Source organism: Heteronotia binoei, chromosome 5 (genome assembly GCF_032191835.1).
Source record: "Heteronotia binoei isolate CCM8104 ecotype False Entrance Well chromosome 5, APGP_CSIRO_Hbin_v1, whole genome shotgun sequence".
In the NCBI taxonomy this organism is placed as follows: domain Eukaryota; kingdom Metazoa; phylum Chordata; class Lepidosauria; order Squamata; family Gekkonidae; genus Heteronotia; species Heteronotia binoei.
The window spans coordinates 164,607,447-164,634,902 of NC_083227.1; the positions used below are offsets into that span (position 1 = coordinate 164,607,447).

General features: G+C 44.6%; 1 protein-coding gene across 2 annotated transcripts in view; it reads right to left on the reverse strand.

The window, feature by feature from the left end:
- Window positions 1-929: 929 nt before the first annotated feature.
- Window positions 930-27,456, reverse strand: part of GABRG2 (gamma-aminobutyric acid type A receptor subunit gamma2) — a 163,422-nt gene continuing 136,895 nt past the window's right edge. Inside the window, exons 7-10 of one of the 2 annotated variants that reach the window (XM_060240632.1) lie at window positions 18,216-18,368; window positions 6,023-6,228; window positions 3,115-3,138; window positions 930-1,850 (exon numbers count right to left, since the gene is read on the reverse strand). In XM_060240632.1, coding sequence (XP_060096615.1) covers window positions 1,575-1,850; window positions 3,115-3,138; window positions 6,023-6,228; window positions 18,216-18,368 — 659 coding nt within the window. In that variant the 3' untranslated portion in view covers window positions 930-1,574. The remainder of the gene's footprint in view (window positions 1,851-3,114; window positions 3,139-6,022; window positions 6,229-18,215; window positions 18,369-27,456) is intronic. The other variant, XM_060240633.1, reaches the window with a different exon arrangement.

A 27,456-nucleotide genomic window follows, 5' to 3' on the forward strand; every position in this document is an offset into this window, starting at 1 on the left:
GTGCTTAGGTTGCATAACTGAGCATTTTACAGGTGTTTTAAAACCAGTAGCTAAATGGATTTCATGATTTACTCAACTATTTCTTGATGTTTGTAACACACTTACTACACAAATATGATTAATTAGCAAAGACACTCTTCCCTTTTTAAAAATTGTGTGTTTCAGTGTTGCCTCTAGCTATAGGTAGAGTCTATATAATAGTCAAGGGCTATGGAGAGAAAAAAAAGCAGCACTGATATTACATGAATGTATGGTGAACAGTAGATCTGTGTATTGGCACAAATTAAAATTGCTCAACATTATCCCAGAAGAAAACAAATGATACTAACATTTGTTAAAAGCAAGAGATATGGTCAGTTTCTGTTTCATTCAGACAGATAGTGCATATCAGCAAAAGTATTCTAGGTGCAAATGATGATCCATGATGATCCATGTTCAGAGTGGACAAACAAATGCTTCCAAAGACTGCAGCCAGTCCTCGCAAGGCATCTGACTCACAATTTTAATTGCTTCAGAAGAGGGCATAAAACAGAAGCAAACACCTGGAGATAATTCATATAGACTAAGGTATTATTCATTGGTCTTCCTGTTTTGTTCTACATATGCTGTTTTGTTCAGTTTCTTAAGGCTTGTCTTACAGTACATGCTGTCATCCATGCACGAGTCCAAGTTCAGCCAGAAAAAAAGGGGATGGTTTTTAATCCACATTTTTTTCTGTTACAACAACAAACACAGGGATACAAAATAAAAGACAAAGTTGTATATGGTACATTTGCTTCATTTATTTTGCCATCCCCCCCATCTTCATGCACTAGACCAAAATACTACAAGGTAGTGAAATATTTACAGCATTTGTACATGTACTCTTTAAGGGAGGCCACCAAAATGCTTGGTTTTTAGCTAGGTGTGAAGAAAAGCTACTTTTCCCCCTGGGCTAGCTACATTGCTCTTAAGGGAGAATGACTCTTCCAAAAAGAAAAGTCCATAGAGGACAAAGATATCACATATTTATTAATACTAACCAACTATGTAGTATTTGAGCAGCCATCATTCACAGTTGTAAAGATAATACCCAAACCTTAAGGATAGTTTGTGGGTCCTCTCCTTGTCATTAGTAATTTTCTACATGATACTGAATTTCTTTCCTCTTCTTTAAATATAGAATGATAACATTCAAATCACAATAATTTTACAGTGGTCTTGTACAAATGATATGATGGTTGATATTTACTGTGTTATGGCACTAAAGAAGTCGTACTGTTGTGGTGTTTGTAAAGACCAAAATTCCATGAAGCTCTGATGTTCAGGGAAGCCTAGGGGAGCAAGGGTTGACCCACTCCCCGCACATCTGAAGGAATGTTCTGTGTGCATAAAGACACCTATGCAGAGCATTCCCTAACACTGAATAAAACGGGAGGGCTCTTGCTTTCAGGAACTCCATGTGCGTGTTGGAGTTCCCTCATGGGCACTCCAGTCACTAGATCATGGAGTTTAAGCAGACATATACAGGAAACCATCTTTCTAATAAATTCCAAAAAAATAAGGCCAATATCACCTGTTTCCTGTCTGCTTGCTTAAAGGTAAAGATATGATACCCAGTAGACCAAATTAAACAAACAAAAGGCAGTCGGAAAGAATATGCGAGCATATGAGTCCATTTTGGCAACACGGATATGTATTCTTCCATGCCGCCATGCTCCTGTTCGGCAATCCTCGAAGCAACAGAAAAAACTTGCGCAGTCCTTGCCATCAAGACATTCATATCCATATTCTTCATCCCTTTCTTGGAGGTGTGTGGCATTGTTCATTTGAATAGTAGCAGACCTTGGGCGGATATCAATTGTAGGCGCCTAGGACAAATGAGTGGCAAGAAGGAAAAGAACAGAATGAATGGTTTATTCTTTGTAGCCACTTTCTATTTCAACTACCATTTGGTCTGTGGGACAGTGATTCCCTCATAATGAAATGAAGGAATCCCTATGGTCCTGAAGCATAATAATAAATCGTTAATGTGGTAATAAACTTGTTCAAAGCAACAATCCAACATTTTAACTTACACTTCACGTTTATAGGTAAGTACAACTGCCATTTTTTATTTAATAGCATGAACTGTACAAGGTTTAATTCCAGATAGTTTGCTCAAGAATGCAAATTCAAGAACACTGTAACTGATATATCCTTCTTAGATGTTAAATGAATGCTTGGCATATGATAATCATGTTTCCCCTTGAACTGTTTAAGTGAAAAATGGAATTGTAAGTGCGGTAGTTAAAAGTGTTAGCTTATGTTTCTTCTTAGATCGACACCTAACGTTTTTAAGGGTACAAGGATATTGGATGAGTTACTGAAACATAAGTTTGGTGAAGTTTTATAATGATTTCAAGTATTAGCCTTTCTTGACAACATGCAGCTCTGGATTCACAACTATTTGCTATCTAAAAGCTTTGTAATGCCAACACTGCACACAGTAGCTGTACATGTACAAATACTTGAAATGTGTTTTGCCAAACAAATTATTTTGACCCTTTAGTGAATATTCTGCTTTTGTTAGCAGCCGGAACATTGAAGGAAATGGATTGCTCAAGATTCAGTCTGGGAATAGAAAACTGCTTAAAATTAATTAAAAAGAGCAATAACTTTAAAATATAAGCATTGCATACCCTTTCAAAACTTGGACAGTTTGTATAAGAACAAATATTGAGATCATTCCAATGGCATCTAACTGTTTGGTACAGATCTTTGACAGATTTGCAGTTTGTTATTTCTTCAAATGTGAACACCCAGAGGATCAGAACTGAGTTCTAAAAGGGTTTGTTGTGGATTCTTGGTGTAGCTGGTGGCATTGAACTGGATCCCATGAATAACTGAATGAAGAGAGCAACACAGATGTTTTTTATATACTACTAAGCTCTCTTCTTGCATGCGATCCAAGCATATTATGATCATTTGAACTTATGATAAGTTCAAAACATTTGTGAATTGGTGTTTGGGCTGCTGAATCAACTTTGTGAGTTAATTTATAATTATCAACCATTCTACTTCACAAGACTCGAAGCGCTAATTGTTAAATTCAGCAGTCACATGCAGTGGATTTCCATACCAAAAATATTATACCTTGAATGAAAACATCCGAAGAAGCTTTGGTTTTGTAGACAGGGGGGAAAAAAAAGAATCAAAGGGTTTTTTTTTTAATTAAAGAAAGGAAGAAAAGGGAAGAAGGAGACAAAAGTAGCACAAATTAAAGACACTTTTCCAAACTATAGCAAGTAAAAAAACAGATAGAAAAAAGAGCATAGAATTTAAATAAGAACTTTAAAAGAGATTAGCAAGTAAAGAAAGATCAAAGTTGCCAGATTTGGAATTCTGATTCAATATATGTTGAGAGTTATGTTAGTTCTGAGATATTTCTTAGAGAAACGACATCCTCAGTGAAATACTGAATTTTGTGGCTCTTCATCTATTTGGGGGAGAAACCCATTCGTTTTACAAGATCCCTGTAGTCTACGGCTGACATTTTTCTACCATTGCAGTGTTCTCCATGCTTCACTCCTGCCCTTGCTCCTGTTCCACCCAGGTTCATGAAGTAGATGTTGCACTTGAATTGCAGAGGCTGGAACATACTCAAGGTTCTTCTACTAATTTATCTCCTTTAGTTGTTTAGTGTTTGATCAATACTTATTAGTGACCTGCAAAAAGATCCTAGAGCAGGTAGTAGAGATTCATGTAGATGGGAAATCTGTGACAAGGCAACACCTTATACAAGAAAACAGCAGAAGAAGAAAAGAAAGAAGGGAGACTATATTTTCAAGAACATATAGGGGGAGGGGAATACAGGAGAAAAAAAGGCAAACAGTAACACATATTTCAAATTAAGCAAGGACTGTTGTGAATACGGAGGTGCTCCAGATTAGAGGTTGCCCTTGAGGCAATCTCCCTACTCCTCTCTTTTAGATAGATGTTCAGGGAAACCCGTAAAGGGCTTGAGTCTCATTTAGGGTTGCCAAGTCCAATTCAAGAAATATCTGGGGACTTTGGGGGGTGGAGCCAGGAGACTTTGGGGGTGGAGCCAGGAGACATTAGGGGCGGAGCCAAGAGCAAGGCTGTGACAAGCATCGTTGAACTCCAAAGGGAGTTCTGGCCATCACATTTCAAGGGACGGCACACCTTTTCAATGCCTTCCTTCCATAGGAAATAATGAAGGATAGGGGCACCTTCTTTTGGGGCTCATAGAACTGGACTCCCTGGTCCAATCTTTTTTGAAACTTGGGGGGGTATTTTGGGGAGAGGCACTAGATGCTGTACTGAAAATTTGGTGCCTCTACCCCAAAAAACAGTCCCCACAGAGCCCCAGATCAATTCTCCATGATTTTCTATGGGAATAAATCTCCATAGGGAATAATAGAGTTCCCAGCAGACATTTCCCTCCCCTCCCCCCGCTTTCTGATGACCCTGAAGTGGGGGAAGGGCCTCCAAACCAGGGGTTCCCCTGCCCCCACCTGGGGATTGGCAGCCCTAGTCTCATTTGCTTGCAACCTCATGTGAAAGGCTGTCCTGTGTAAAAAAGCAGGGCTTTTTTTTTGAGCAGGAACGCACAGGAATGCAGTTCCGGCTGGCTTGGTGTCAGGCGGTGTATCTTAATATGCAAATGAGCTCCTGCTGAGGTTTTTCTACAAAAAGCCCTTTGTGAAACAAAGGTGATGTCAGGGGGTGTGGCCTAATATGCAAATGAGTTCCTGCTGGGCTTTTTCTACAATAAAAGCCCTGTAAAAAATCAATGCGTTCAAAAACAGAAGAAAACTTGGGCTGAACTTGGGAGGAAGGCATTCGTGATAGCATGGTTTAGCCTGCTAATTCCAAATGTTATCCCTTTCTCTATATATGCACTATGTGAACTGAAGCTGGCAGCGTAATGAACACACATCAGTACTCTTGACTAGATCCACTTAGTCCAACCAACCAGAATTAATTTCTTTGGTTCGGAGCAGTACCACATCTGTCACATAGTTTAAATGCTGATCACATCAGCTGGTTACAGCAAATAGGTTTCTGGGGTGGAGGGACTATAATTTAATGTAGAATTTTGAATATTCCCTAGCTAATTATTTTTACTGTGATAATGTAGAGCAGAACATTCTATATAAACAGGATACGGACCACAGAAAAACTCTGTTCTTGTTAACAATAATTTTATATACATCATTTTTTTTTTAAAGATTTTTGTTGGGGCTTCTTCAGAGAATTTGTTTAGATGATTGATTCTCTAACTAAGGTGACCGGTGTGGTTCAACTAAATATCCATCACTCTTCTTACCATTGCTATATGATTACATAATTACAATGGATAGAATCCAAAGAGCAACTTGCATGTACTTAAGGCACTTCCTTGTGCACTATTTAAGGGGATTAATTTCCCCAGGAGTGTCTTTGGGTACTTCTGAAAAGCCCTGGTTTGTGCATTGGAACATCACACATAGCCCTTTGGATCCTGCTGTACTAACATAGCAGTAATCATCGTTATACAGAGGCAACAGAAATTTGCTGCACTTCAATGGTGAAATATAATCAGTATAGTGAACTCCACATGAATCATATAATGAAGTTCCCAAAACTAACTCCATGATTTTTTTTTTTAAAAAAAAAGACTTCCCAGATCTATTCACCAGGAACATAAGAATAGAGAAGACACCAGTGCTTCAATTCTGTTCCCTTACATGGTCCCCACACAAACCTCCCAGGGTTTCGATGTATTTTACAATTAACATAACAAAAAAAATTCCTTCAGAACACCATGATTCTTGAAAGCTTCTTTAATGCAACTTGAGAAATATTTTTGTAAGACATGCCATGCATCTTATCTGTTCAATAGCTTACTTATCACAAGGCTATACAATACTGCTATGTTCTTGTTTTGTGTGTTTGTTTGTGTGTGCACACAAACATACACTGTCATAAACTCAATAAAAAAGAAAAAAAGAACATGATTCAGTTAAGGTTTTAACTAGCATAGTAACGAAATACATACAGGATTTTTCTTCTTTTTGTCTTTATCCTTGCTTGGCTTTCTGTTACTGACAAAGTAATGAAGAGTCCCATACTCCACCAGGGCCGAAAAAACAAAAATGAAGCAAACAGAGACAAAGAGATCCATTGCAGTCACATAAGACACCTTGGGAAGAGACTTGCGAGCGATCGTACTGAGAGTGGTCATTGTCAAGACAGTTGTAATACCTAGTAACAAGACAGAAAGTTAAGGAAAATATTACTTGCTTAATGTGAACATTCTTGTTCTACCCGTTGTGGAGTCAACTTCCTCTCCGGTTTCAGATGTAAGTAGAGGGGCCATGTGTATAAATATAACTTTTGTGTGGTTTCGTTACATTAGATTTTGTTTTAACAACGTGTTGCATTTTTTCTTAATACACTAAATTTTATACAATTATAATCTACCATTAGCAGCCCCGTGGCGCAGAGTGGTAAAGTTGCAGTACTGCAGTCCGAACTCTCTACTCATGACCTGAGTTTGATCCTGGCTGAAGTTGGGTTCAGGTAGCCAACTCAAGGTTGACTCAGCCTTCCATCCTTCCGAGGTCTGTAAAATGAGTAACCAGCTTGCTGGGGGGGAAATGTAGATGACCGGGGAAGGCAATGGCAAAGCACCCCATAAAAAGTCTGCTGAGAAAACGTCGTGATGCAATGTCACCCTTGAGTCAGAAATGACTGGTGCTTGCACAGGGGACTACCTCTACCTTTTTAAAATCTACCATTATGACCTTCATGGTGATTCAGAATTATATCATGTAGCCCAGCCCCATGCAACAGGGAATATGGCCATTTGGGATTGGTGGATGTGATGGACTGTGTTTTTAAAAGGTTAGAAGGGCTGTACAAACAGGTAAAGGATTGTGAAGGGTTAATTCTTAATAGAGCCAGAGAGCCTTGAATGACAGGCTGTTTCAAGATTGGCTAGCATCAGCTGAGCAAAGAAAAACCTGAACTGGATGCTGAGCAAGATTCAGTCTGATTTCAGCCCTAACTGAGAAGAATCGAGTACTGATAATTTTGAAATTCAGCCCTGACTGACAGCAGTTTAACACAAACAGGAGTACAGGGGGAAATCGGCAAGGACTAGTGGGTAGTTAGATAGACCCCCATTCAGGCCAAAGAAAGGGGATAGATTTTCTAGTGATAGGAGAATTTCCCTACCCAGTTGAACAGGATGTTAGCTCTAAAGAGTGCATGGATCCCTGGTCTGATGTGGTTAAAAACTGCCTTTGGAGACCTTAACAGTCAGTTAAAATCTCAAGACGAGTACTGGCATCTCAAGATAAATGGTTTGGATACTGGAAAGAGTGTCTGGGCCTTCTGGAAACAAAAAGAGTAAGAGAATACTCAAAAAAAGTATACTTAAGAGTTTGCGGGAAACTCTGAAGCAAAAGCTTCACAACATAAAGATGTAAGTCACTGTGAAAAGCTTAAGAAACTCTCATTAGCCTGAAAGATAACTATAGTCTGTGCATGTACTGGCTTTACCCCAGAAATTTCAACTCCTGATTTCACCTGACTTCCCCCTCTCTATTAAATAACATATTTTGTTATTTTTGAATTAAAAAATACCTTGGGTGCTATTTAAGTTGTTTAAGATAAAGGGGGCTTCTGATCCTTCTCTCAGGCTCCTCGGCTGAACTAATAACCAAAATCTATGATGGGGTGGGACAGAGTTCTTCAGCAAAGAAAAAAACACCTAACTAAGGCAGCTCAGTCAGAAAAGGGAAATAGAAAAAGAGGGAAAATCTTGTCTCTGAAAGAGAAGAAGAGATTCGATTTATACGTGCCTTTCACTCAGAGTATCAGAGTGGTTTACATTCTCCTTCCCTTCATCTCCCCCCAGCGTATACCCTGTGAGGTAGGTGGGTCTGAGAGAGCTCTTTCTTGAGAACTCTGAGAGAACTGTGACTAACCAAAGGTCACCCAGCAGCTGCATGTGGAGGAGAGGGGAATCAAACCTGGTTCTTCCATATTGGAATCTGTGCTTTTAACCACTACACCTAACTGGCTTTATGGATGGAAGTGGTCAGGGGGGCATCATAGCAGGACTTACGTCTACATAAATACGTCTACAAAGAGCCAGTTTGGTGTAGTGGTTAAGTGTGCGGACTCTTATCTGGGAGAACCGGGTTTGATCCCCCACTCCTCCACTTGCAGCTGCTGGAACGGCCTTGGGTCAGCCATAGCTCTGGCAGAGGTTGTCCTTGAAAGGGCAGCTGCTGTGAGAGCCCTCTCCAGCCCCACCCACCTCACAGGGTGTCAGTTATGGGGGAGGAAGATAAAGGAGATAGTGAGCCGCTCTGAGACTCTTCGGAGTGGAGGGCGGGATATAAATCCAATATCTTCTTCTTCTTCTACAAGCCAGGTTATTAATTACCATAATGAGATTGCTGGAAAACTTAATTCCTTTCAACTGAAAAAAAATGGAGATATGTTGGATTGAGGGAGAAATATGTAGAATGGTTGAAAGGCATTTGCAGGGGGAAATGAGCAAATGGGGGAAACACCTTTCACTTACTGATTCCTTCCTGCAACTGTTCTGGGTATATAAATATGTGGTAAAGCTGCAATACTGCACTCTGCTCATGACCTGAGTTCAATCCTAGCGGAAACTGGTTCAGGTAGCCAGCTCCAGTTTGACTCAGCCTTCCATCCTTCCGAGGTTGGTAAAAAGAGTCCCCAGCTTGCTGGGGGGAAAGTGTAGATGACTGGGGAAGGCAATGGCAAACCACCCCGTAAGAAGTCTGCTGTGAAAACGTGAAAGTAACGTCACCCCAGAGCTGAAAACGACTAGTGCTTGCACAGGGGATTACCTTTACCTACCTACCTACCTACCTACCTACCTATCTATCTATCTATCTATCTATCTATCTATCTATCTATCTATCTATCTATCTATCTATCTATCTATCTATCTATCTATCTGGCCTTTTTTGTAGAAAAAGCCCAGCTAGAGCTCATTTGCATATTAGGCCACACCCTCTGATGTCACCATTGTTTCACACAGGGCTTTATGTAGAAAAAGCCCAGTGGTAAATCATTTGCATATTAGGCCACACCCCCTGGTGCCAAGCCAGCTGGAACTGCGTTCCTGTGCATTCCTGCTCAAAAAAAACCACCCTGCATTCCTGTACGTTCCTGCTCAAAAAAAGCCCTGTGTGTATATATGCCAATAAAGACATATTATAATTACCACAGACACAAGTATAACAACGCAAAATTAATTGCCAATAGTCACCATTTTAACACATAAGAACTAATGACTTCATTTCAATGAAATGTGCTTGAGAAGTACAGGAGTCATAATGAAGAGTGATATAGTCAAGCTGACTGAAGCTGGCACAGGTGGCCTCGTATAAAGCATGATATATCTATGAAATCCCTGTGAGAATCACACACAGAGGTCTCAGTGCTTATGAACAAAGTAAAGCAATGCATCATAATAATGCCCTTGGGTCTCAGAGAGCGCTGCCTCCCTCTCCCTCGCGCCCAGCCTCTCCACAGCATTTACAATTATTGATTAACTGAGCTTCTAAATAGTTCTCTTTCACTTAAGATCTATGCATGCCCACTGGCCCGTGTAAACATCTCACTCAAGTTAGCGCCGACGTATAAGAAATGTCACAATATTGTAAGTGGGGTGATGTCGATGCACGCCGGGCAGCATTTAAACACTGCAGTGTTTGGATTAAAGAGCCCACTATTGCATTTCATTTTAAAGATAAGCTTGTAGCATATCAGTTTCCACTGTTTCACTGCTATGTCAAGTGTCGGCTTTACCCCTCCCTTCATGCCACAGAACTAATGCACCAGCAGGCAAAGTGACATAATAATAATAATAATAATAATAATAATAATAATAATAATAATAATAATAATAATAATAATAATAATAATAATAATAATAATAATAATAATAATATTTTATTTATACCCCGCCCTCCCTGCCGGGGCAGGCTCAGGGCGGCTTACAGGGTGTGGCAAAAGCCATGTTGAACAATAAAACAATTATACATTTCTATACCATTTAAAATTTACCATTAAGTTTTGCATAATAAAAAAAAGTCTAAAATCAATCTAAAATAATCTCATCTCATTGCTATCTCAGTTATATTGATGTTAGTGATGGCGTGATGTTTATTTCAGGTTCCATCTTGGAACTAGCCGGAAGGGGGCGGTTTTGCACGCCCTAAGGAATTGGCTAATGTCCCGTAGGGCCCGCACCTCTTCCGGCAGCTGGTTCCACCATTGGGGTGCTTTTATAGAGAAGGCCTGTTCACTAGTTATTTTTAGTTTGGCCTCCTTTGGCCCAGGTACTTCCAGAAGGTTTTGTGAGCTGGATCGCAGTGCTCTCTGGGGAACATATGGAGAGAGGCGGTCCCTAAGGTAAACAGGTCCTTGACCATATAATTTCATGAGTGAGGCAATCCAGGCACAAAGATGCTAGGGTATTTTCCAAAGTGCATGTTAATTCTGCTGAAACATCTTGGTAATGTCTAGGACCAGAGCTTTTTTGGGAGCAGGAACTCCTTTGCATATTAGACCACACACCCCTGATGTAGCCAATCCTCCAAGAGCTTACAGGGCTCTTAGTACAGGGCCTACTGTAAGTTCCAGGAGGACTGGCTACATCATTGGAGTAGGGCCTAATATGCAAAGGAGTTCCTGCTACAAAAAAGACCCTTTCTAGGACTACAATGGGATACCACAATTCTGTAACAGGGACTTCTGGAGATTTTAATACAAAAGTAACCGCTAGCAGCATTCTAAGAGAATTGTGCAGATTTTAAGAATTGTTTTTATTTAATTAAAAAAATAAGATTCAGAAGATGAAAATGAAGGAGGAGGAGGTGGTGGTGGTATTGGATTTATACCCCGCCCTTCACTCTGAATCTCAGAGTCGCAGAGTGGCTTACAATCTCCTTTACCTTCTTTCCCCACAACAGACACCCTGTGAGGTAGATGGAGCGGAGAGAACTCTCACAGAAGCTGCCTTTTCAAAGACAGCTCTGCGATAGCTACGGCTGACCCAAGGCCATTCCAGCAGCTGCAAGTGGAGGAGTGTCTAGGATGACCTCACTCTGACGAAAGTGCTCTGACAGGCCACTGCATTCGAGAAGTCCCAAAGAGACAGCCCCATGACAGCAGCACATCAGGCCACTGCATCATCTGCCTCTGAAGCGTCTGACAGTAAGAAGACCCACCAGCTACATCATCTGCCTCCATGCAAAAGCCGCCTGGTGGCTACGGCACACCCTGTGGGCAAGCCAGCCCCAGCTTTCTGCACTAGCTGCAGAGATCCACACAAGCACCGTTCCTTCCTGTTCCAGAATGCCATATGTCAGAACTGTGGCAGGCCAAGGGGAACCGTTAGGGTTGCCAAGTCGAATTCAAGAAATATCTGGGGACTTTGGGGGTGGAGTCAGGAGACTTTGGGGGTGGAGCCAGGAGACATTAGGGGTGGAGCCAAGATCAAGGCTTTGACAAGCATCATTGAACTCCAAAGGGAGTTCTGGCCATCACATTTAAAGGGACAGCACACCTTTTCAATGCCTTCCTTCCATAGGAAATGATGAAGGATAGGGGCACCTCCTTTTGGGGCTCATAGAATTGGACCCCCTGGTCCAATCTTTTTGAAACTTGGGGGGTATTTTGGGGAGAGGCACTAGATGCTATACTGAAAATTTGGTGCCTCTACCCCCAAAAACAGCCCCCCCAGAGCCCCAGATACCCGCGGATCAATTCTCCATGATTTTCTATGGGAATAAATCTCCATAGGGAATAATAGAGTTCCCAGCAGACATTTCCCTTCCCTCCCCCCGCTTTCTGACGACCCTGAAGCGGGGGGAGGGGCTCCAAACCGGGGGATCCCCTGCCCCCACCTGGGGATTGGCAACCCTAGGAACCGTAGATGCCCGATGACCCACCAGGAATCAGCGCAGCTGCACACCACCTCCACAAACTGCCTCCAGGTACTGTGTTCGCCCCAGGATACCCCTGACAAAATAAAGGTCACAATATGGATCAACAGGGCCCCCTGCTTAATGGAAATAGACTCTGGGTCCTCTATTTTCATTATTTCAGAGGACACCTTTAAGACACTCTGCCCAAAGGGAGGTCCTCTGCTGTGGCCCGCGGGGTTCATCCTGAGAGACTTTCAAAAGAACCCAGTGCACATAAAGGGGTGGGGCCATTTCCGAGTGCAGTTCAAACATTTTGGCAGCATGTTGGACATGCTGATGGTGAGAAGCAAGCTCACAAGTTTACTTGAACTAGCCTGGTTCAAGTCCTTCAGGATAGAAACAATAGGGGTAAATCAGCCTCAGCCTCACAGTTTTACACACATCTGGGAAGAGTTCCTTGAGGTTTCTGACGGCGCTCTGGGCTGTTACTCGAGTCCCCCAGTATCCCTGCAACTTAATCCAGCTGTGCGGCCCATAAGGCTGAAGGCCAGGTGTGTCACGTTCACACTCAAGCCCAAAATAGAGGCTGCACTAGATCACCTCATAGCCCAGCGGGTACTGGAACCAGTCCCACACGCCCGCTGGGAGACCCCAATAGTGACACCTATCAAACCCAATGGGGACGTCCGCATCTGCGCAGACTACAAGTGCACAATTAATAAAGCACTGCAGGACCACGCATGCCCGGTCCCAGTTGCCAGCCATGTTCTGGCTTCCCTGGCTGGCTCAAAGATCTTTGGGAAGCTGGACGTAGCACAGGCATACCAGCAAATCCCTGTAGATTACAGAACAACTGAGGCACAAACAATCATCACACACCAGGGGGCCTTTAGAGTGAAGCGGCTGCAATTTGGGGTGAGCGTGGCCTGGGGATTTCCCAGAATCTCATGAACTCCATTTTTAAAGGAATCCCCAGAGGACAGACATTATTCGACGATGTACTGATCGCCGCCCCCACCGCAAGAGTTCTGCTGCCACCTCTGCTCTGTTTCGCAACATTTCAAGGCAGCTGGTTTAAAGGTGAAGAGAGAAAAAGTGTTCCCTGGTCATTCTGCGCATGGAGTTCCTGGGTTTTGCAATGGATTCTGCCGGCAACCACCCAACTCCAGAGAAGATCTGTGCCACAGTACAGGCCCCCGCTCCAACTTCAAAGACAGAACTACAAGCATTTTGGGGGCCTCCTGAATGTCTATCATTCCTTCATCCCACAAAGCTACCCTCGCAGAGCCACTCCACCGTCTGCTGGACAAGAAGGCTCCATGGGTCTGGGGAAAGAAAGAGGCAGCCTCTTTTCAGGCCATCAAGGACATTCTTGCTTCTAACAAGGTCCTGCACCATTTTGATGAAACATTGCCCGTGGTCCTTGCATGCAGCACTTCTCCCTATGGTGTTGGGCCTGTCCTGGGTCATCAGTCGCCTATTACTCATGCACCTTGTCACCAGCGGAGTGTAACTGCTCCCAAATCAACAAGGAAGCGCTTGCCATCGTAGCAGGGGGGAAGAAATTTCATGATTACTTGTATGGGTGGACCTTCACCATTGCCACTGACCACAAGCTAGGGTTGCCAATCCCCAGGTGGGGGCAGGGGATCCCCCGGTTTGGAGACTCTCCCCCCGCTTCAGGGTCATCAGAAAGCGGGGGGAGGGGAGGGAAATGTCTGCTGGGAACTCTATTATTCCCTAGGGAGATTTATTCCCATAGAAAATCATGGAGAATTGATCTGGGGCTCTGGTGGGGGGGCTGTTTTTGGGGGTAGAGGCACCAAATTTTCAATATAGCATCTAGTGCCTCTCCTCAAAATACCCCCCAAGTTTCAAAAAGATTGGACCAGGGGGTCCAATTCTATGAGCCCCAAAAGAAGGTGCCCCTATCTTTCATTATTTCCTATGGAAGGAAGGAATTGAAAAGGTGTGCCATCCCTTTAAATGTGATGGCCAGAACTCCCTTAGGAGTTCAATTATGCTTGTCACAGCCTTGATCTTGGCTCCACCCCTAATGTTTCCTGGCTCCACCCCCAAAGTCTCCTGGCTCCGCCCCCAAAGTCCCCAGATATTTCTTGAATTGGACTTGGCAACCCTACCACAAGCCGCTACTTGGACTGCTCGCCCCAGACAGGCAAACCCTGCAGATCCTTTCACCGCGGGTCCTATGCTGGCATATCTTTCTCGGCGCCTATAGGTACGACCTAGTCTATTGCCCTAGGAAGTTGATGGATCATGCAGACACACTCAGCCACCTTCCGCTCAGCTCCATCAACCCAGACCCTGCCAGACTGACCCCTGCATACTTCGGATGTTGCAAAACACATGGCTCAGGATTGTATCCTCTCTCGAGTTCTGGACTGGGTGGGGAGGGGATAGCCCACCAGCCGGGTGGGCCTGGACTTTAAAGCCTTCGCTTCACAAAAGGATGAACTGTTGGCCCACAAGGGATGCCTACTCTGGGGAAGCCGTGTAGTTGTTCCCCCACCACTGCAGAAACCAGTCTTAGAGGGCCTACATGAGACACACCTGGGGATTGTGCGAATGAAGGCCTTCGCAAGGAGCTATGTGTGGTGGCCCAGCCTGGACAAGGAGATTAAGACATGGGTGAAGAGGTGCCAGCCCTGCCAGGTAATGCAACAGGATCCCCCAAGCACCGCCATACAGAGGTGGGAGTCCACACACAACCCCTGTGCAAGGTTACACTTAGACTTTGCCGGCCCCTTCCACGGCCAGATATTTTTCATATTGATGGACTCCTACACCAAATGGTTGGAGGTGATACCTGCTGCCTCCACTTCAGCACGAGCCACCATCTGGGCCCTTATATGGGTCTTTAGCACTCATGGCCTGCCCGATGCAGTCGTCACAGACAATGGAACTGCTTTCACATCTGGGGAGTTCCAGGAGTTTTTGGGACGCTATCTGATTCACCACATTCAGGCTGCTCCTTTCCACCCTGCCACTAATAGGCAGGCCAAGAGAATCGTGTGCATGAACAAGAAGTTCCTAAGCAGAATCATCTACGGGGACTCGAACCATAGGCTTGCCACTTTCTTGTTCAGCCACTGAATAACTCCAAGCACAACCTCCAGCTACAGCCCAGCAGAACTTTTCATGGGACAGCGCCTCACGACATGTTTGAACTGGCTGCACCCCGACTGGGCTCCAGAACAGCGCCCAAACTCAGTGAGTCAAGAAGCGCCCAGAGGATTCTTTCCAAGTTACCCTGTATATGCCTGGAACTTCACCAGTGGGCCGGGATGGGTTCCGGCCAGGGAGATCTGAGTCACTGGCCTCCATTCCTATGAAGCTTAGACTGAAGGGGGCCAACTGCTCCACCGGCACATCAACCAGCTGCGCCAGAGGATGCTTCTGGAGGAGCCTGAAAGCTTGGGAACAACTGAGGAAGACAGAGACTGGGAGGAGCCAGCACTGCTAGAGATGGGGGATGAGCCAGCACCATGCAGCCCAGCACCGGAGACTCCAGAGAAGTGGACTCTCTGCCCCCAGTCACTGAAGTTCCTGATTCCCGGCCACTGCCAAGCATTCCTGTTTCCACACCACAGCCACATGAGGCTGTGATTCCGCAGGGCCTGCAAGACCACTCTTTTTAAATTAGCTTTTATGAACAGCTGAAGTACAATTTTACAACGAAGAAAATCCGCCATTAGCACTAACTAGAATAGCGTCAATGATAATGTTATAGTTTGTTTTAATTAATGTTCTACTGGTTTTTAAGGTTAAGTTAATGCTTAATTTAATGTTCTTAATGTAATGGTTTTAATTAATGCACCATTGGTTACTATGTTGTTTATTAATGTTTTATTTATTAATGTACCATTGGTCACTGTGTTGTTAGCCGCCCTGAGCCTGCTTCGGCGGGGGAGGGCGGGGTACAAATAAAATTTATTATTATTATTATTATTATTACACTGAGCTCAGCTCCTACAACACCTCCTCCTCTTGCTGAGTCCCAACACTTGCAGAGGGAATGCCATCGACCAGAGTACCCTGAGGACTATGTGTGTTGAGTACTTTGGTGTTATGTACTGAATTTAATGTTTCAGGGAAAGCTTTCACGTGCACCCAGGCAGCCGTGGGAATGCTAGAGACTCTGATTGATTTGAACTTGGAGCAGCAACCAATGAGTGGTCTTGGTGCAAAACTTGACTGCCATGATTGGGTATGAAAATTGGGGGGGGGGGTGTCTTTCACATGAATATAAGCGGGGTCTTGACACCACCGTTTTGTCTTAGTAAAGAGGTTGCCAGTAAAGCCTATTCCTGTTTGAACTCCAATGCATTAAACCCAGTATTTAACAAAGGGTTAAATACCCAAAGCGACCTGGGTGCTGGGAGGCAGCTGCTGAAGTGAGTCTGGGTCCCCTGAAGGCAGCAAGCGACCCGGGCACCGGGAGGCAGCCACTGAAGCAGGGCTGGAACCTTCAAAGGTGGCAAGTGACCCAGGCACCGGGGAGCAGCCGCTCGAATGTGGCTGGGCCCCCCAAGGTGGCAAGCAACCCGTGTGCCAGGAGGCAGCCCTTGAGTGTGGCTGGGCCTTCCAAAGGTGATAAGCGACCCAGGCACTGGGAGGCTGCTCCATGAGCTCAGCTCCACCTCGAGCGCAGCAGGCAACAGAAGCCAGGGTGGAGCTGGTATGCTAACACAGGCAGCCAGAACGCTTCCAATGCCAGCTGGAACTACGTTCTGATGCATTCCTGTTTTCAAAAAGCCCTGCTAGTTCAACACAGTGATGTTTTAGAAAGATTAGATCCACTTGCCATGGATGGAGCCTAGTTGACTTTTTCAGAGCAGGTTAAGAGCTTGGGGGTAATCATGAACCCTATTTTGCTATTTCAAAAGCTAATTAGTGTAGTAGCTAAGAGTGCCCACTATCAGATATAATGTTGCCAGGTCCCCCTTGGCCACTGATGAGGGATGGGGAGGGGGGTAGAATAGAAGAAGAAGAAGAAGAAGAAGAAGAAGAAGAAGAAGAAGAAGAAGAAGAAGAAGAAGAAGAAGAAGAAGAAGAAGAAGAAGAAGAAGAAGAAGAAGAAGAAGATGATGATATTGGATTTATATCCCGCCCTCCACTCCGAAGAGTCTCAGAGCGGCTCACAATCTCCTTTACCTTCCTCCCCCACAACAGGCACCCTGTGAGGTAGATGAAGATATTGGATTTCTATCCCGCCCTCCACTCCGAAGAGTCTCAGAGCGGCTCACAATCTCCTTTACCTTCCTCCCCCACAACAGGCACCCTGTGAGGTGGGTGGGGCTGGAGAGGGCTCTCACAGCAGCTGCCCTTTCAAGGACAACCTCTGCCAGAGCTATGGCTGACCCAAGGCCATGCTAGCAGGTGCAAGTGGAGGAGTGGGGAATCAAACCCAGTTCTCCCAGATAAGAGTCCGCACACTTAACCACTACACCAAACTGGCTCTCCAGTTTGCTAGCTCCAGGTTTGGAAACTCTTGGAAATTTGGGGATGGATCCTGGGGAAGAGAGGAAACTCAGTGGGATACAATGCCATATAGTACACCCTCCAAAGCATCCATTTTCTCCAGGGGAACTGCTCTTTGTAGTCTGGAGACGAGCTGTAATTTTGGGGGATCCCCAGGTAATACCTGGAGGCTGGCATCCTAGATCAGATGCATATGGTTCTCTCTCCATGAGGCAGTTGATTTCACCACTGTTGTAGTGTTATGCACTCTACACTTGGCTGCTCTTGAAGACATCATGATGACCTCAGCTGTTTCAAAATGTGGCAGCGTAACATTGTCATGAGCTTGCTGAAGGAAATATACATTGTCCATCTTAAAAAGGATACACTGGATGCAGTTTATTTCTAGGTCTTGTTCAGTGTTCTCCTTCTATATGTCCCCCATGCACCAATGATAATTTTCAGGCTGCTACCTATTGGCTATCCCCCCATTTAAGACAGTCCACCTGTCACGAACCTGTTCTTTTTTTCATTCTAGTTCCCACTCTGTGAAATGGTCTCCTCGAGGAGACGAGGGGGAGCGTCGTTGTTAGAAATCTGCAAGGACATTTCATTTACTACAGCTTATTAATGGGGTATAAACCACAGACATCTTTTGCGGAGGGTGGGAGCTGTGGCTTTCTTTGATTAGTTTAAAATTGCAGTGTTTTAACTACGAAGTGCCAACGATCTCGAGCTACAAGGAAAAGCAGGAGAGAAATATTTTAATGCAATAAATAAACCTACCCAAAGATGTCCTAGCTGGAACAGCATCCTTATTGATCCAGAATGAGACCCAGGACAGCACTACAATGAGTGTGCAGGGGATATAAGTCTGTATAGTGAAGTAGCCCATCCTTCTGCTCAGCTGGAAGTAGACTGCCATGACCACGTAATCTCCTGGAAAACATATTTTGCACAATGTAATATGGCTGTACAAGGCAACATGATAATCCAGTGCATTCACCATCTATTACAATGCAAGGTTGACAAATTGTGGAGCAGAGAAGCATTAATAGTTTTGGCCAGCAGAGGATGCTCCTTTTTTTTTTCTTTTCTTTTGCTTCACTAGGTCTTTGCTAGCTAATTGCACCCCCCTGAGTGAGATGCATAAATGCAAGTGCTTTGGCCCATTAATTGCAATGATCCAAGTTAATTTGGGTACAATTAACCTTCTGTCCACCACAGGCTGGAAAGGAACAACGGCGGATGGTCATTCTATAGCTGCCCAGCTCCTGTTACTTTTCCCTATAGGCACGCTATACTTCAATGTCAGATTATTGCTCTAACTAGGCCTACTGCAGTATAGCAGATCTTATTTTCTTATTGTACATCCAGAAGTCTCAGAAGAACTACAGTTTGTCGCAGCCTGCTTAGAGCTAGTTGTCTGTTGCATCAAGGAAGTTGTTTTGCATCATTAATCCTGGATGAAAGATAAGCCAAGAAGTCACCTTCTGGATTTTCTGTGCTGGAAATCAGTGCCTAATATTAGTAACTGTGATGTAGCAAGCGAATCCCACAAGTATTGTCAGGATTTTCCATTGCCAGACAGATTACGGAACAATAAGCATGTGAACTATCATGCAGGCAGTGCTCCCTCTAAGATGAGTCCGTGTGAGCTAGCTCACAGTTTTTTAGCCCCCAGATCACACATTTTTTGTCTTAGCTCAGAAAGGATGGCCCCAGAGCAAACTAATTTATGCAGTAGCAAAATTGCTCACTCACAATTTTAATGCCAGTAGCTCATGAAGTAGAATTTTTGCTCACAAGACTCCATAGCTTAGAGGGAGCATTGGACGTAGGAGATCATTGGCTGGCTCTTGCAATGTCTTGTGGTCAAAACAAAACCATCAATATATTTTGACTTGAGGACAGCAATGGTTTCGTCTCAAATTGGTGCCCTGTTTGTTCACTTCAGCTCACTCACATCCTTCCCCCTTCCCTCCATCCATGAAGTAGTTAACAGTCTGCATTTCAAATAGACATATCATTGGCCATCTGTTCTTATACTGTTCTAATCTCTTGTACGCTTTTAATTATAGTTTTTACTGTAACTGTACTATTGTAACTGTTTTGAATATGTTATACATTGCCCAGAACCCTGCTATGCCAGGGATTGGGTGATCCATAAATTTAATCAATCCATCAATCAATATTTCCACAAGGCAGTTTTTGAGGGGGGGAAAAAAACAAAATCAGTATATGGGATTCCCTGGAGAAGGGAAATCTAGCACTTCCATACATCACTATTTCCCCAATTTAAAGTACTCTGTAGCAGCAAAATAAAACTTTTCCAGATCAAGACTGAGTGGTAATTGGATGGATTTAAAGGTTCAAAGGTTGGCTTTTTAAAGGGTGGTATGGCCACAGCCACTTTTAATCCATCTGGGTAGACCCTCAAGGCCTGGGACAGATTCATGATGACTATCAGGAGACCCCAGGTTCCCTTGCCACCAGCTTTCGCCAGCCACGAGGGACAGAGGTTTAAGAGGCATGTGGTCAACCTAACAGCACTCAGGATCCTGTCAACATTGGCCTAGGAGAGTCAGCTGAAGCTATCAAACGCAGAATCTAAAGACAGCCAAGGGGCCTCCAGCTCACTTACTGTATCAGTGATGTCTGGGAGGTCACAGCAGAGCAAGGAGACTTTTTCTGTAAAAAATGCTTGTAGAAACCTCACAGCTAATGGCTGGATTTCTGTTTTAGGTCCTCTCTGTGAGAGACATTAAAGACCTAATTACCCTAAATAATTGTGCTGGGCAAGAGCTGGTGGATGCAATGGAGGCTTTATAGAACTCCTTCTTAACAGCCTTCACTGCCATCTCATAGGACTTCATAAATGTTCTATGAGATGCTCTTGCAGCTTTTTCATGAGTTTGCTGCCAAACTTGCTCTAGTCACATTTCATCTCCCTAAGTTCCAAAGTACACCAGGGAGACAATTTAGACTGGGAGTGAAGAGAACATCAGGGGGCAATTTCATCCATGGCTTCAGACAGCTGGGAGTTCCAATCCTCTATCAGCTCATCCAGTGAATCACTGGGAGCATCAGATCATGCAGAGCATTCTGAAACCCAGTTGGGTCCATTAGTCTCTGCATAAATCTGCTTACCACCTAGACAGGAGAGGATTAGGGTACTCAGATGGGTCTCCAGAACATAGTGATCTGACCATGGTACTTCTTCTTTAGCAATCATATCTGTATTCCTCCCCATACCAAAGAACAAGTCCAGTGTGTGGTCTGCTTGATGTGTAGGATCTGAAACAATCTAAGAGAATCCTAGTGCTGCCATGGAAGACACCAGGTCTGAGGCCTATGAGGAGACAGCAGCATTGGCATGGATGTTAAAATCCCCCAATACTATCAGTTTTGGGAACTCCAAGGACCAGCTTGCTACCACCTCCAGCAGGCTCCATAGGCAGTACCTAGATACCGCCTCCAGCAGGCTCAGTAGGCTAGGTGGTTAGTACACCAGGCAGACAGCCAAACTCTCCTCAATGTCCCATATCAGGCCAACAAAATCAATGCTTGCCATCTTTGCGATGGGTAGTGCTCTGAAGGAAAAATCCTCTCCGATTATAGCCGCCCCCACCCCCTCCCCTTCATTTTGAGACTGATGAAGGTCCAAGAAGCCTGGTGGCTTGAACTCTTTCAAAGTAACAGTTTTGCCTTCCCATGTCCAGCTCTCAGCCACATATGTCAGGTCCACTTCATGCACTGCAAAATAAGTTTGCATTATGGCAGTCTTATTATTAATGAACCTAGCAGGGTTGCCAATCCCCAGATGGGGGCAGGGGATCCCCCGGTTTGGAGGCCCTCCCCCGCTTCAGGGTCATCAGAAAGCAGGAGGGGGAGGGAAATGTCTGCTGGGAATGCCATGATTCCCTATGGAGATCAATTCAGGTATAATTGAGAATTGATCTGTGGCTATCTGGGGCTTCAGGGGAGCTGTTTTTTGAGGTAGAGGCACCAAATTTTCCGCATAGCATCTAGCGTCTCTCTTCAAAACAATTCCCAAGTTTCAAAAATATTGGACCAGGGGGTCCCATTCTATAAGCCTCCAAAGAAAGTGCCCCTGCCATCCATTATTTCCTATGGAAGGAAGGCATTTAAAAGAGCACGATCCCTTTAAATACGATGGCCAGAACTCCTTTTGGAGTTCAGTCACGTTTGTCACGCCCTTGCTCCTGGCTCCACCCCCAAAGTCTCCTGGCTCCACCCCCAAAGTCCCCAGATATTTCTTGAGTTGGACTTGGCAACCCTAGAACCTAGCACTGCACAACATCAGTGCTGGAGTGTTTAATTTCCTAGCCCTCTCACATGTATGTGTGCATTTGAACTTCGAGGTGAGGGTGAATGGTTCTTTCCTAGGATCCAGCTACATAGACAAATGTTTTTTGGAGCATTGGAGCTTTTAGTACATTAAAGGACACTAGCACTGTTCCACACGTTACACTAAGGCAGACTCAGATTTGCCTCTACATGAGCCGGTCCGGTCTTCCTGAGGAGCATGCCTGCATGCTACATGTGTTTGTAAACATGTGCAAGGGGGGTTCATACTCCAACTCTGATGCAGATATACACTTAAAATGTCTTATACTTAAAAGGCGGTATTGTACTGGGCTCATGACTCTGGAACGCTCTTCTGTGTATTATCTCAACAAGCCTTCAACTATTCTTATAAAAAGGCCAGTATTATTTCTCCCGCGTTGCAGTTGAAATCAGAGAGGGAGAGAGGGCGTTTTCGCACTGACCTTAATCCGGAGCGACGTCCCTCTTCACCGCGCAGCGCCTGCGCGGATTTCGCACCAATTGCTCCGCAGAACCCGGAAGAGCCGCAAAGCCCCGCGGCTTTTGCGTCGCAAATGTAAACTGGTTTTTGGCGGTTTACATTTGCGACGCAAAAGCCACGGGACTTTGCGGCTCTTCCGGGTTCTGCGGAGCAATTGGTGCGAAATCTGCGCAGACGCTGCGCGGTGAAGAGAGACGTCGCTCCGGAGTAAGGTCAGTGCGAAAACGCCCAGAGGCTACCTCAGAATGAGTGGCTGAAGAAAGTTTCACACCGAGGACTTCCCCATCTCACTGCTGACACTCTGTACTGAGAATCTGCTGTGTGTGTGTAGTTTTTTTTTTCACAAGACCAACCCAATCAAATGTCAACTGAGAAATATTTGCATCTAATGTGGTATTCAAAGAAAGATTTTAATTGAAAGCAACAGTAACAAATTCTACAAACCACAGAAAAATACAGAAATAAAAAGAACTGTGACATTTAGAATTAACACATACAGAAACACACAAAACCAATGAAGAAACATGCTTTGCATACATTCTGTGTATTGTATTAAGTCTCATAACAAGGAATATATATATTTAGTAACTACAAATCCTACACTGCAGTTTTAAAAAATGTGTTTGTAACATAAAACAAACTTCAACACATCACACATTTTGTTGTGAGTCCCCACTCATGGCTTATATATTTAGCTAAGAGTCAATTGTCACTGTATTTTTTGCTTGACATTGTCTATCGGATTATTGTGATTCCCCTTGTCATTAATATCTTTTCAAGAGGTAGCAGTAGTGGAAACTTCATGACTGAGTTTCGGCCATATTTATGTGAATGGAGAGGACCCTGATGCTGGGAAAGACTGAAGGCAAAAGAAGGGGATGGTAAAAGATGAGATGGCTGGACAGCATTACTGACAAGGCTTTTTTTGAGCAGAAGCACACAGGAACAGAGTTCTGCCTAGCTTTGTGCCAGGGGGTGTGGCCTAACATGCAAATGAGTTCCTGCTGAGCTTTTTCTGCAAAAAAGTCCTATGTGAAACAATGGTGACATCAGGGGGTGTGACCTAATATGCATTTTCTACAACAAAACTCTGTTTACTAATATAACTAACATGAACATATGAAGCTGCCTTCTACTGAATCAGACCCTCAGTCCATCAAAGTCAGTCTTGTCTACTCAGACTGGCAGCGGCTCTCCAGGGTCTCCAGCTGAGGTTTTTCACGCCTACTTGCCTGGACCTTTTTTAGTTGGAGATGCCGGGGACTGAACCTGGGACCTTCTGCTTACCAAGCAGATGCTCTGCCACTGAGCCACAGCCCCATTCATGGCTCTCCAGGGTCTCCAGCTGAGGTTTCTCACACCTTCTTGCCTGGACTCTTTAGTTGGAGATGCCAGGGACTGAACCTGGGACCTTCTGCTTCCCAAGCAAATGCTCTACCACTGAGCCACTGTTCCTCCCCAAATATGAAGCTGCCTTCTACTGAATCAGACCCTCAGCCCATCAAAGTCAGTCTTGTCTACTCAGACTGGCAGCGGTTCTCCAGGGTCTCCCAACAGAGGTTTTTCACGCCTACTTGCCTGGACCCTTTTTAGTTGGAGATGCTGGGGATTGAACCTGGGACCTTCTGCTTACCAAACAGATGCTCTACCCCTGAGCCACGATCCCTCCCATGAATTTGTGCAGACTTCAGACGATGGTGGAAGACAGGAGGGCCTGCCATGACTTGGTCCATGGGGTCACAAAGAGTCAGAGTCGACTATGCGACTGAACAACATGTGAATGATGTTTAATTTGTGCCTTGTTGATTTGGTTCTCTCTCTCTCTCTTGGCTTGACTTCGCGAACGAAGATTTAAGAAGGGTGCAGTAGTCCACGTCTGCTGCAGGCTCGCTGGTGGCTGACAAGACCAATGCGGGACAGGCAGATCCGGCCACAGTGGCTGCAGGGAAAAGTCTGATTTGGGGTTGGTGCTGTAGCAGTGCGATTCTTTCTCAATCTCCTTTTGTCCTCAAGACCAGCTATGTGTGCGTTCTCAAAGGAAGAGACAGCCTGGTGGATGGTGTGCCTCCATGCTTTGCGATCTGAGGCTAGGTCAGACCACTGGTGATGGTTGATGCGACAGGTGCCAAGGGATTTCTTCAAGGAGTCCTTGTACCTCTTCTTTGGTGCCCCTCTATTTTGATGGCCGGTGGAAAGTTCGCCATACAGAGCAATCTTGGGAAGGCGGTGGTTTTCCATCCTAGAAATATGCCCTGCCCAGCGCAGCTGCGTCTTCAACAGCAGTGCCTCGATGCTTGTAACCTCCGCCCTCTTGAGGACTTCAGTGTTGGTCACAAAGTCACTCCAGCGGATGTTGAGGATGGTGCGAAGGCAGCGCTGATGAAAGCGCTCAAGGAGTCGCAGGTGATGACGGTATAAAACCCACGATTCGGAGCCGTAGATGAGGGTTGTCATCACAACCGCTTTGTAAACATTGATCTTTGTGCCTTTTTTCAGATGCTTGCTGCTCCACACTCTTTTGTGCAGTCGGCCAAATGCACGGTTTGCCTTTGCCAGCCTGTTGTCAATCTCCTTGTCGATCTTGGCATCTGAGGAGATGATGCACCCCAGGTAGCTGAACTGCTGGACTGTCTTCAGAACTGATTCACCCACAGTGATGCAGGGAGGGTGATAATCTTCCTGGGGTGCAGGCTGGTGGAGAACTTCTGTCTTCTTCAGACTAACTTCTAGGCCGAATAGCTTGGCAGCCTCTGCAAAGCAGGACGTCATATGCTGCAGAGCTGATACCGAGTGGGAGACGAGTGCAGCATCATCAGCAAATAGTAGCTCTCGGATAAGTTTTTCCATTGTCTTGGAGTGAGCCTTTAGTCGCCTCAGGTTGAACAGGCTGCCATCGGTGCGATAGCGGATGTAGACACCATCGTCATCATCTAGATCTACTGCGGCTCTTTGAAGCATCATGCTAAAGAAGATCGTAAAGAGAGTTGGCGCGAGAACGCAGCCTTGCTTTACACCTGTGCCTATTGGGAAGGGCTCCGAGAGGTCGTTGCAGTGTCTGACTTGGCCTCGCTGGTTTTCATGTAGCTGGATGATCATGCTGAGGAACCTTGGGGGACATCCTAAACGTTCCAAGATTTGCCACAGGCCTTTCCTGCTAACGGTATCGAAAGCTTTGGTAAGGTCGACAAAAGTCATATATAGACCCTTGTTCTGTTCCCTGCATTTCTCTTGGAGCTGCCTGAGAACAAATACCATGTCAGTGGTGCTCCTGTTAGCTCTGAAGCCGCACTGGCTCTCTGGGAGGAGTTCTTCTGCAATGGTGGGCACCAGTCTGTTCAGGAGTATTCTGGCAAGGATTTTGCCTGCGATGGAGAGCAGGGTTATCCCCCGGTAGTTGGAGCAGTCTGACTTTTCCCCTTTGTTCTTGTGTAGAGTGATGATGATTGCATCGTGAAAGTCCTGTGGTAGTTTGCCTTGTTCCCAGCAGGTGACAAGTACTTTGTGAAGTGTGCTATGTAGTACTGTGCCCCCATGCTTCCAGATCTCTGGTGGGATTCCATCAACTCCTGCTGCCTTGCCACTTTTCAGTTGCTTGATGGCTTTAACAGTCTCTTCTAGGGTGGGGATCTCATCCAACTCTGTTTTCACTGGTTGAAGTGGGGTGAGGTGGATTGCTGAATCTTGAACTACGTGGTTGGCACTGAAGAGAACCTGAAAATACTCTGACCACCGGTTCAGTATGGATGCCTTGTCTGTGAGGAGCACTTGGCCGTCTGCACTACACAAGGGACTCTGAGCCTGATATGATGGACCATATACTGCCTTCAGGGCTTCGTAGAACCCTCTTAAATCACCAGTGTCTGCACACAGCTGGGTTCTCTCTGCAAGCTTGGTCCACCACTCGTTCTGAATGTCTCGAAGCTTGCGCTGGAGGTTGCTACATGCAGCACGAAAGATTGCTTTTTTCCCGGGACAGGAGGGCTGAGCAAGATGTGCTTGGTAGGCAGATCTCTTTTTCGCTAGTAATTCCTGGATCTCTTGATTTGGTTCTCTAATACAGGCTAAAGCCAATACAAGAAAAATGTACCTTGGAGACTGCAGTCTTTGTGCAATAGAGTGATAATTTACTATAAATCATTAATGTGACTCAATGGATCATAGGAGTGCAGCAGACCAAAGTCATTCGCTACTTTTACTGAAGTAACCTCCTGATCCTCTAAATAGAACAGTGAATACTTCCATACACCCATACACATTGCCTTAGACCTAATTTTATTGTGTACAACTATGGAAGGCACAACATTTTTTCTAAAATTGTGGAGATCTCTTTTATGATATATAAAGTTGGCAATATGGAGTAATCATACCATGGTCACAGGGAAAACTAGAACACTCTACATAACTAAAGAATCAAGGATTCATAGCTTTCCTAGGGATTCCCTAAGCTGGCCTCAGCACCCAGGGAGAAGCAACTTCAAAGAACAGACCACTATTCAGGGAAGCTGCCACTATTTGAAGGAGGGTACTTTGAAGGACGATCAGGTGAGAATAGGATGGCTGGACCTTTCCTTAATAGGTTATTACACAGCGGTCCAAGAAGAATACCTCTAACACAGACTGGGAGGGAAGAGGGGAAATACACTTGTCAGATTTTACTAAACATGGATTTTTTTTTTATTATAATCTTCACCTTTAAATAAAAATAATGAATTACAATTAATCAATACATTTATTTTATATATATATATATATATATATATGTGTGTGTGTGTGTGTGTGTGTGTGTGTGTGTGTGTGTGTGTGTATGTAGTGAACCAAATTAGAGACTTCATTAAATACAATAGGAGATGCCATTATAATCAGTGCAAGCAGCTACCTTGATCAGTGTGCAAAGTGCTTTACTTTACTTTTCATGGTTTCAGCATTCTACATAGTCATTTCAGTAATGAATAATGCCAGAACACCAGATGGATGGGGAAAGAAATGAAGACAAGTCTATGATGAATGAGTGATATAGGTTCAAAGTTTTTTCCACGTGGATTATCAACTTATCTTTCAGGACTGATCAAATGGTTAACAGCTGGAGTAAACATGGGTCACTGTAACTATTTGATTACTACTATGCACAATTTCGTTGGCACAGTTGAAAATACCCACATGGTATGCAGAAATCCAAATATATACCAGCTGTCCTAA